At 43.0% G+C, this 11,113-nt stretch overlaps 1 protein-coding gene across 1 annotated transcript in view; it reads left to right on the top strand.

Moving 5' to 3' along the window:
• Positions 1-11,113, top strand: part of GPCPD1 (glycerophosphocholine phosphodiesterase 1) — a 51,853-nt gene that overhangs the window by 5,663 nt on the left and 35,077 nt on the right. Inside the window, exons 2-3 of the mRNA XM_018566725.1 lie at positions 7,646-7,736; positions 9,897-9,981. Coding sequence (XP_018422227.1) covers positions 7,646-7,736; positions 9,897-9,981 — 176 coding nt within the window. The remainder of the gene's footprint in view (positions 1-7,645; positions 7,737-9,896; positions 9,982-11,113) is intronic.

Here is an 11,113-nt window from a genome sequence, read left to right as displayed (position 1 = left end):
AACCCCCCTATGTGATAGCAATAAAGTTTCCCCCCCAAAAATGTAAAGTTACAAATAAAAAAGAATTAAATTTTTTTTTTTTAAAGTCCCCCCCATACATACACGCATGCAAACAGGCGTCGGGTGCGCATACGTGTGAAAATGACGATTTCGCCCATTACGCCGCACATGTTGCATATCGCTGCGAACGTCGGAATGAGAGCAATAATTGTAGGGCCATCAATCACTGATAACACTAAACTGATGAGCGGTAAAAGCTTTTAAAGCGTCACCTATGGTCAATTTTGGGCATGGTAATTTTTTGCGATTTTTGCGGGTGCGCGCAATTTTAAAGCATGACATGTTTGGTGTCTATTTACCCGACGTGACCCCGTCTTTTTATATTTTACCAAAAATATGGGTGATAAATGGGTGTGGTTACTGGGGGTGTGGCCACGGAGGGGTGTGGTCACTGAGGGGCGCTGTAAAGCTTTCTCGCACAGGGCGCCTAAAGGCCTAAGGCCGGCCCTGAGCAGGAAATAAGAGAGGACTTATGTCATATCAAGACCGCTGTTGATTGGATACAGTCTAATGTAGCAGCTACGAAGTCCATGCCAAAAGTAGCGCTACATATGTGCACTATAGCTCAATGTCGCTCAGCTTAAAATCGCGCTGAAAAATGTAAGCTCGGTGTGAATGGGGTCTTAAGTGCTTGGACAGAAATGTAAAGAAATGCTTTGCTGGACAATGTATATTTATTTGTTCTAGGTTTGTTGTTGAAAATGTTAATATTACTTTTAAAGTGAATGTCCAGCCTAAACTCCCCCTTTTTTTTTTAAATAGAGCGTTAGAGTCCCCTTTAGGTTTTTACTGCTATTTGAGGCTCTGTTAGAATGATATCCCTGCACTTCTGTCACAGTGACAAGTTTCACTGTTCTAAGTAGCTTCTTTGTTATAAGTGGCTGTTGGTAATAATGTGACTTTCTTTGAGTTTTATGATTATTGTACCTTCTACATAATATTACTTCTAGTTTTTTTTTCTTTTAGGCTAATTTTACCTTTGATCTGCAGTGTTGGGAATTCGGTGTTGGCATAACTAGAAGTGGAAACTGCAATCTAGTCTTTACGTCTTACACAATATGTAACCCTGTACAAAGGTTAAAACGCAGATTCTGTGTATGTTTGCAGTTCTGCGACACTGAATCTCAGTCATGTGTGCGTTATGTCTTTAGAGCTGTGAGTCTTCCAAATGTCTTATTAGCTGGCATTGCAAGTAAGCAAGTAATTACTTCAGGGTGTGTTCTGTTCTCTGCTTCTGATCGAGCCTTCCAAATGTCTTATTAGCTGGCATTGCAAGTAATTACTTCAGGGTGTGTTCTGTTCTCTGCTTCTGATGGGGGTCTTTCTGCTTATAGTATATTTGGCCCTTTTGACTAGCAATGTGGTAAATGGGGTACATGGTTAACCAACCAAAGTTGTTTTTAAAGTGACAGTCACAATTCCACCCCCATGCTGCTGTAAGGACTTGCCTTAAGTGATGCCTCTTGATCCGATCAGCCTCTTCCTTCCACTTGTTTTCAGCAGTCCCTCCAGCGCTGGTGCCAGTCAGGTGCCGGTTTCTGATCCAGCGCAGACTGCTATTTCTTCCTGTACCACCGTGCCTGTCCAGCGTGCTCTCGGCTGCGTGCATTGAATTACATTAAATCTCTTCTCCCGCTGGCGATCTCTACTGCGCATGCGCCCACACTCATCCACCTGCATGACAGTTCGGGGAAGCTGATTTCTACAGCCGGGAGCAAGCGGCGGAGACACATGTAAGTGTTTTAAGATGTGGAGACAAGGAGGCGTTTTGTAGTCCTAAAACACTTCCTACCCTATGGTGACAACGCTTCTCCCTTGATGCATTACAGTGGCTGAGTGTTACTGGCAGGATCATAAGGTAAAACACTAATACTGCCATTATAGATGGAACGTCACCTGTAATGTGTTACATTTTTGTTATTGGGGTTAGATACACCCAAGTATAAAAAATGTAATGCATGAACATAAAGCTGGACTGAATTTCGGCCAATTATTGATGAACTGGACAAAATTCGCTTGGTAGGTGTTCCTGTCTGCCGACTCCCTCCCAACATCCTTTGAGCGGAAAATAGATGGAGCCGATTGAAATTGTCAGCCCGAACAATCCAGTCAGCTGCTGCCGCTGTTCCTGTATCTTGACAGCCAATAGGACAGACTAACAGAATACAATAGCCACAGTGGGAGATCCATGCTGTTTACAATCCGCCCAAAAGCTAAATGAAAAAAATCTATCGGTGTATACTGTTTTTAGAATATTTGTACAGGAGTTTGAACATTATGGCCTTTATCATATATAAAGAACTGTATTCGTCATTTTAGGGAAAACCTGTACGGAGATAAATATGAAGGATACCAATGCTGACCTTCTGAACATGCTAGTTCCGTGGCTGTGTCCGACTTCAATTCTTTGGGCTTCCTGAACTGGAATAAGTATGCAGCTATTAAGACCCCATAGTACTGAAACATAACAGCCAAGCAATGAGCCTTTACAAACATGTTTGTACATGTTTCCTTCAAACTGAAAGAGGCAAAAGTATATTTCAAGGTGGCAGATGTTCCCTGGAATTATGTCCAAGCATTTACTCATCCTGTTTGGACCTGTTGATGGGCCTTTGCTAGCTTCAGGCAGGTTTTGCATTGTTATACAAGTCCTATGAGAATGGAAAAACCCAATTGAAGCACGTCAAAACCATACATTCTGAATGATCTCCGATGATGATCAATCTGATGCTCACCAGGACTGCGTTTGAGTCTCACCTGGGCTGCATGCGGATCTCTCCAGAACTCGGCAGGTGGGAGCCGAGCTGGTGCTGGGTGCGCCATGAAGTAGGTAGAGGCAATATATGGCTGGACCTGCATTGTCAAAGACTTCTGCCTGAGGTCCCTGGCAAGTGTGGGACCTAAGGCAGCCGAACTTGTTTAAAAATGTAAAAGGACTGGTATCAGCCTTAAGAATCGGGACATCCGTACAACATAAATTGAGTCAATTCAAAACCCATGAGAAGTTGAAGTGTTTACTTCATTGCATTGCACTCTTTTGACTTGGTTGTCACAGCATCTAATCCATCCCACCACAAAATATCTGTTCTTGTCTTTCCATTTAGTGCCATTTAGTCTGCTCAGATTGGCTAAAGGGACCTGTAATGAAGAGCTCAAACATAAAGTAAAGCCAGCCTGTAGAAGAAGAAGAAGAAGAAGAAGAAGGTTTATACTTGGGTCACCCCCACAGCTTAATACTCTGCTATATTTCTGATCTCTGGCTCTGCCAGTATCTGACATTTCCCCTCTTGCAGCATGTTGTGGTTCATTCTGCCAGCCCCTGTAGACACATCCATCATAGCCGAGTTTTAAGACCTGGGCTTCCTGAAGGGTAAGTATTCATCTTCTTTTACAGGCTGGCTTCGTTTTATGTTGTAGCTTTGCATGATGCATTCACTTTAAAGGCAACAATCTCGATGGATTATGTTTTTTTGTGCATCGGTTGCTCATCGAAGGTCCTGAATGAATAGTTTAAGACATCTAGCCACTAGAAGGATATAATACACACCTGTATTTCAGCAGCAGGGTGTTAGTGTAATAGCCTGGAAAAAAATGTTGATATGATGAATCTGCTTTTGAGTCTGCACAGATTCATTATTTGTAAGTCCAGGCTCCCTGTGGCTACGTATCTACATGTTCAAAGTATTACTTGGCTGCATTCACTGACTTGCTCCAAAAGTGACTCCACGCAAGTGTCAGGCCCCATTCACACCTGAGCATTTTGTAAATCCAATGTCTAAGCTCTACATTGGCCAACAAGATTTGTTGCTGTGGTGGAGAGTCTCTGAACTGAAGACACATCGTCTATGTCTGAAGCATCTATGGTATTGCCCATGTAATCGCATCCCTGCCCGAGTGGTGGAGTGGCTGCTGGGAGTTGCATACAGTTAGTGAATTATACAGAAGAGCCCACTAGGCTGGTGTAGGCTGTCTAGAACAGTGATTCTCAACTTGTGTAACCTCAGGACCCACATTTGTCCTTGGTCATTAAGTGGCAATCCAAGTCGTACAGCATTGCGGTACCGTGCATTCCAGTGCGGGCGATTGAACTGTGGGCGGAAGGTACGTTTGGGGTGCCACCATTCAAATGAATGCACCTCCCATACCAGAACCAAAACTCGTAGTTGGTGCGATTGCGTGGTACAGTGGTATAATCACACAGAACTGTACGATTAACATACTGTACTAGTGTGAACGGGCCTTCAAAAAATACTGACAGACCCACACAACCACAATCTCACACGCTCAGACATTCTCACACATACAAATCTTTTACAATTACAATTTTTTATTTTTTTTTATTTTAAGGTCCACCCAATCTCCTTACTTTACAAGAATTTGAGTGGATCCTCAGGCTGGGGTCCAGCCCCTGTGCTGTGACGGAGCTCCATGCATGCCCTGTAGAGGTGTCGGAGCCAGAATGTGACGTCATTTCGGCCCAGGCTTCTCTACAGGAGAGGCGAGGGAGCTTTAAGCAATGCATGCATAGATGAAGCTCCCTCGCGGCCATAGTGCCCACCTCAAGCTGACGGCGCTGGGCAGCATATTTTAAATACCTGCTTGGCGCGAGAACTGGCAGTGCTGCACTACAGGGAGGCAGAGGAGCCTGTCGCCTAGAAAAGTGGAAGGCACGCGGTGACCCACTGAACAGCGGTCGCAACCCAATTTTGGGTCACGGCCCACTAATTGAGAACGAATGGCCAGAAATCCAAATCCTCTGAGTCGCACTTGACCCAATTTGAGACGGTGCTGTCCGGGGAGGCTTATAGAGCTCTGAATTTATTCTGAATGGGCCTTAGTAGACCCCATTATACCTATAAAGTATATGCCATATAGGTGTTGGATAGCTTGTCAGATTTTTGGGAGTTTTCAGTACTGTAGAAGTGCCAGACTTTTCATTGTCCTTCAGTACTCTTGGTATCCAACCTGCTGCCCTGGGAACGTATTCTGTTCTTCCTGCGGAGGTACTTCCGGTATATTCACATCTTGCTCTAATTTCTTTGATGTACACATGCACAGTCATTTTCCATTGCGTTTGCTTGTTTAGTCACTGAATAGGCAACTTTAAGGCCTTGTTCACACCAAGGCGTCGTTTTTGCACGTTTGTACGCTCGGGGCTGGCTAGCTTTTTTTTTTTTTTTTTTTTGCGCACACGAAGACATGCATTTTGACTTGCGCTTAAGAAACATTGCGCTCAATTGGCGAACGCACATACAAACGCGCAACATGGTTCTGTCGCAAGTTTCCATTGAAGCTATGGGGGGAAAAATACGCTGCAAAGTGCCAAAAGAAGCTCATGTACTTTTTTCTGTGTTTGGCATTTTGTTTCTGGCGTTTTGGTGCTGAGGTGTAAACAGGGGTCATTGAAAATCATGGGATTTCTTGTGTTGGGTGTTTTTTTTTTTAAGTGCTTTTTCTACTGCTCAAAAACACCCAGGTGTGAACCAGGCCTAACATTGCCCTTATCTCGGGGACATGTGTGAATAACTGGAAAAGTCCAGTTTGGCTGATCTGTGCTTTCCAGACAAATGATAGATGAAGTCTGCAATAGTCACAGGGTACTTGTGGCCGTTGTTTTCTCCTTCTGACATAATGGTCTGGACCAGGCATCTGTGGTCACCTTGCATCTGTGCACACCTTGAATCTATCCTCATGTTCTCTCCAGAAGATGGAAAAGCAAGATTGCTCCACACACACTAATGCCATCTTTTATGTTGCTTTTTTCTTACCAAGTCTTCCGGTGTCCATAAGGAATGCATTTCCTCCTAGAAATACAAGTTCTTCTGCAGCTGCTGGAACTGATGAGATAAACACATTCAATGACACAAGCATTATGCAAGCTGCAGTCTAAGGAAGTAGATCAGTCAGTGGTTTGTTATCTGGTGCCCTTCCCTTCTGCATGTCACACAGCAGGGCCTCAAATAACCTCACCAAGCTCTTTAATGAGCAATATAACCCTGGGTGCTGCCACACAATTATTTAGCTGTAGCAAAGAGGTTTGTAATTGAAACCTACTAAACCAAAGAACAAAAATTTAATATATTGCTGCTTGGATGCAGTGGCTGTATTAGTTTCCTTCTTTCCAGCAAAGTACAGTAAATACTTGTTGGTCTTGCCAGAAAGCCAATGTTGTCACTTCCCGTGCGCTAAACTGAAAGCACACTTATCTGTAAACTACTAAACCCATCATTCCTCTTGTAATGGAGATGAAGTATGGCAGACATGTTTGAAGTCCAGCTTGGGTGGCAGCCATGGCTCCAACCATAGATACAATGGAGGAGTGAACCTAGCCATCCAGGCACAGCAAGTGTTATTCGCAGGATTACCGAGTGAAAATAAACTAATGCCGGCACTACATCAAGGGACTTGTAAGCTGTGTAATGTTAGGGAAATAGCAGCAGGATCGCAGGACACAGGCTTTTCAAATAAAGTAAAGTTTATTCATTTAAAAAGCTTCACAGCAGCAAAAATAACAACGGTTCATCTTCATCGACTAGCTGGAAAACTTAAAGTAGTATTATGGTCTGGGCGTTTGTTACCTTGATGCATTCTCTGCATTAGGGTAAAAGCAGCCCAGCACCTTTTTTTTCTACTCCAGTCCCCCCCACACTTGCCTGTCAGCTGCGCTCGTCCCTGCCGCCGGTCCCGAAGCGATCCTCCGTAACCCGAACCATAGGCTCCTTCTGCCATCAATCAAAGAGGGAAGGGGCGTGGCCTGCCACAGGGCTGTCTGTGTCTATAGACGCACACAGCCGCTGCGGGCACGGGTGCCTCCGATGGTGGCACCTGTGCAGGGGGCGGGGGGAAGAGCATGGGGGGGACACACTAGAAAACGAGGAAAGAAGTACTTTTAAAGAAAAAACGCAACATCCTCCAGCAAAGGAGGGTCTCCTTTAAAGGAGAAATTAAAAAAACTTTGGCTTTAATATCACTTCAAACAGCGATTCTTCAGCATAACAAAGAATAACAGTCTCACCGACTTGGAGGTTTCAAAGTCGCAATCGCAGTTAAACAGTCCCAGACTTCCTGGGTAACTTTCCCAGTCAACAGGGTTGCACAAAGGATACTGACATGCACTTTCACCGCAATACACAATTCCAGGCTCCTCTATACTCCTCACCTGTTATCTACCATGTCCTGTCCTTTAAACACACACTTCCTCCAGCAGGTGAGTTAACCCAGTTTTCTCCCTTAAAGGGACCACAGCCCAAACTGAGGGGAAATATAGCGTCCTTCCAGGACCCAGCCCCGCCGTCCTGTACAGTTGCAATATATAAACTTTCTTGTTTTTGGGGTTGAAATAAGTTTTATTTTTTTCTGAGTTTACACAGATTCTGCTTTGCATATATGTTTATTTTGGTAGAATGCACATTTTACCAAGCTCTTATAAAGCTACAAGCCTATAGGAAAAACAGCATTCATGGAGAAATTCAATCTTTTAGTTGTCATTGCTTCATTTGTAGCACGTTATTCTTCCATGTATAAATCAGGATAAAATATGGTCTATCCCCGATATGTGTTTAATAGATAAAATTGTATTTTGCAGGAGATGTAATTGCACTATGTGGGAGCAGTGAAGTACTAGGTGCCTGGAAGCCACAAAATGCAGTTATTCTGCAGCCCGACCCCAATGATTGGTAAGTAAAGAAGAGGTTATATGTGTTACTGCTGCTTTTATTGCCTGATAGTTCAGTTAAGATCTAAAAAAGAAAGCTTGCACATGGACTACAACACTCTCTTTTTAGTCAGGATGATGTGTGTAATATCATCGTGCTTGCCAGTGGGATTGCAATCATTTTTACTGTCTTAGTTTGCATGGAACACATGGGTTTTCCTTGTGTAGGGTTGGTTACGTATTTATCATAAAATGCATTTAAAAGCAAAGCTTGTGTAGAAAGGCTAGGCCCTCTGTTGAGCTGGCCGTACACCTTACAATTATCTGCAGATTTTCTGTGGTCAGATGGAAAAGGTGCAACAGATTCCTCCATCTACGCTAAACTGTGTGTGGATGGAGTAATCTCCACCTGGGCCAATCTGTGGAACTTTTTGGGTTGTTATAAAGCTGTCTGTGTACCTGCTGGGGAGAGTCACTCCCCTATTTTTGCTGGAGTATTAGAAGATAAGTGCTGGTGACTAATCTTCAAGTACCTGAGGTTTTTCACAGCATCATCTGCTACAAGCACCACCCTATTTGTAATCTGTCATAATGCTGTACGGTGTGCAGTTGATATCTACAGTGATTCACTGTTTGTGCTGGAGACTATTGACAGGTGACGGAAGGTTATAGAATAGCCAACATTTTAGATATGTCAGCAGAATAAGAGCTGAGGGTAAATCTTTTAATAGGCACACCTCTTCAGGTGACAGCTGTTTAAGAGGGCAATTCCCTTCATTTTTGGAGAGATTTTCTCTTTCCTTGTATTTTTCTTTTTTGTTTCTCCACAACCGGAAGGGTATGGAAGTCTCCGCCGGTGGTCACCCAAATCAAAAAAGCCTGACGGGTTTTAATCCTTCCCCGCTCTACCCAAAAAAAATGTTTTGCCGTACAAAAGCTGAACCCTGGGCAGCTATGAATTTGTATATTAAAGTTCCATTCACACCATAGCATTGCATTAATCCCACCATACTCTGGTATTAACATACGGCGCACCTAGTGTGCGTTACCCCGTGTTAGGTGAGTTGCCATTCATCTGAATAGCACCCCTCCCAGCCGCTGGGCATTGCAGCGCAAAACACATGATGGATGTGGTGAAAATACAGTATTGCGGTACTGCTTGTTGCGGTACACTTGCAGCTTATGTCCGGGAGGTGCGTTGGGGTGCCATTCAAATTAATGGCAATGCACATAGCAACGCTTGGTAGGTGCGATAGTGTGCGATTAACGCCACAATATGGTGTGAATGGGTCCTCAAATAGAAGGTGGAATAGAAAACTGCTTTTTTATCACTTATGATTACTGGGGAAGGGCATCAGCAATGGAGACGTTTTCTCTACGCCTGAATGTTCTGTAGCAACCTGATTTTACTTTATTAAAGGGGCAAGCAAGTCTAAATTAAAAAAAAGAACCTGAAGCATACATTGTTACAGCATGACCCAAACCAAAAGGGTTTATGCTTTTAATATTTATTGATTCTAGAATATTGGTTCTCCATTTGCTGACTTGTTTTTGAAAATGGAAGTTTCAGGACAGAACACCAGACATGCAAATGCTTGTTTCTAGATCACCTACTCACTAGGTAAAGAAGAAAGGTGAGGATGACCACTCTGCACTGTCACCTGCACCTGGGCTTGTACCTGGCATAGGCCAGGAATGGTAACTCAATTTAAGTTTAGGATTTTTCAGTCTTGGGGATTTACGCATTATTTTGAAACAAATTAAAGTTTTTTTCTATTCTCCATTTATAGAACTTTTTTGAGCTCTTCCCTTGCATTTTAGTGTTATCAGATTCCTCTATGACCTCTGCATACAGTGCATACGTTTTCCCTTTGCTTGTATGGTTTCCTCCTGGTGCTCTGGTTTTCTTCCACAGCCCACACACATCCTTAACTGGTTAACTGGCTTTCACAAAAAAATAGGCCTGCTGTTTATAACGATGACATTAAATTGCACAGAAACAAATGTGTATGGTTCATGATCCTTTTATAAATTGCTGCATAAATGACAGTGCATTTATGTGCATCTAAATGGGTAAAATAAATACATTCATGATGCCACTCATCTTTGTCTAGAAAGCTTGGTTTGAATTTAAAACGATATTGTACAGTGATGCATGTTTTTTTGTGTTCTTTTCTTATAGTATGGTCTGGAGAACAAATGTTACACTCCTAAAAGGAACTCCAGTACAGTATCGATATTTTAAGGGCTTCTTTCTGGAACCAAGGGTACGTTAATCTTGTTTCTGACCATAATTTGGCAGATCTTAGAGTGTGGTAAATGTGTGGTAAATGTGTACATGTATATTGTATAAAGCAGAGCTGGAAATATTTAGTAACCCAGCATCCACTGCTTTTGTCCTGTAGCATTTTGTACTGTGTATGTTACCACTTGTCTATCTGCTCTTGAAGCAAATCAAGATCATTGTTGAATCTCCCCATGCTACATGCACTTGGTCCTATTTTGATCTGCGCTGTGTTTGCTGAGCTAGTGTGATCGACAACTTGCCCCCTCCCTCCACTGCTGTTCGACGATGCTGCTCATCAGGAGACTAATATCTAATGAGGTCTGACTGACGGGGTACACCGAGAACCAGAGGCTGTGACCGCATCGTCCTTCACCACAGCAAGTATAGGCAGAGCGTGTCTGCATGAGGCTCCAATGTATGTCCTGTTTAGTACAAATTCCTGTGTCACCTTAACAGCAAACTTTTTCAAAGACTTGCACAGGGTTGTCTATAGTAGCAGGCAGATATTGAGAATCATGGCTGCATGTTATACTTGTTAGAGGCACAATCTGTGTGCTCAGAGCATAGAAAGCAGAGGGGCTGATGCCTATACTGCTTTTATTGTACAGTGTGGCCATGGATCAGAATGGGACCACATGCTTTATGCACTTTATTCCCTGGGGGATTTCACAACGATTTGAAAATTCTGCTGAGACATCTTCTTTAATCTGTGCTAGTAAACAATCTACTTTTATTGGATCGTAACCATATTATTTACTTCTAATAAAACAGGATTATAAAACAACTGCTAGTCCGTGGTGTCTAGACTACATTGTGTTATCTGAAAGTCTACATATCGTTTGTGACATTCTTAACAATTTTTATATTCAAGATTTTTTGTCTTTTTACTTTTGCTCCATCTTTCAGTACACATTTTTGTTAAGCTTTTGGCTGTGATAAGTATAACTGCAGGATAAAGTGGAACTAAATTGAATATGGGACCTGTATGGGGAGGTTCCTTCACCCGAACACCCATAGATCTTATTTAGATGGGTGGCAGGCTCCACCGCCCTGTGAAAAGTGATCTGCAGTGGATCACTTTTCATAGGGTGGTAGAGCAGCGGTTGCCTGAT

The sequence above is a fragment of the Nanorana parkeri genome, unplaced genomic scaffold, assembly GCF_000935625.1.
Source record: "Nanorana parkeri isolate BGI_ZX_2015 unplaced genomic scaffold, ASM93562v1 scaffold28, whole genome shotgun sequence".
Lineage (NCBI taxonomy): Eukaryota > Metazoa > Chordata > Amphibia > Anura > Dicroglossidae > Nanorana > Nanorana parkeri.
The sequence above is the reverse complement of the archived record's forward strand: the minus strand, read 5'-3'. Positions and strand labels throughout refer to the sequence as shown.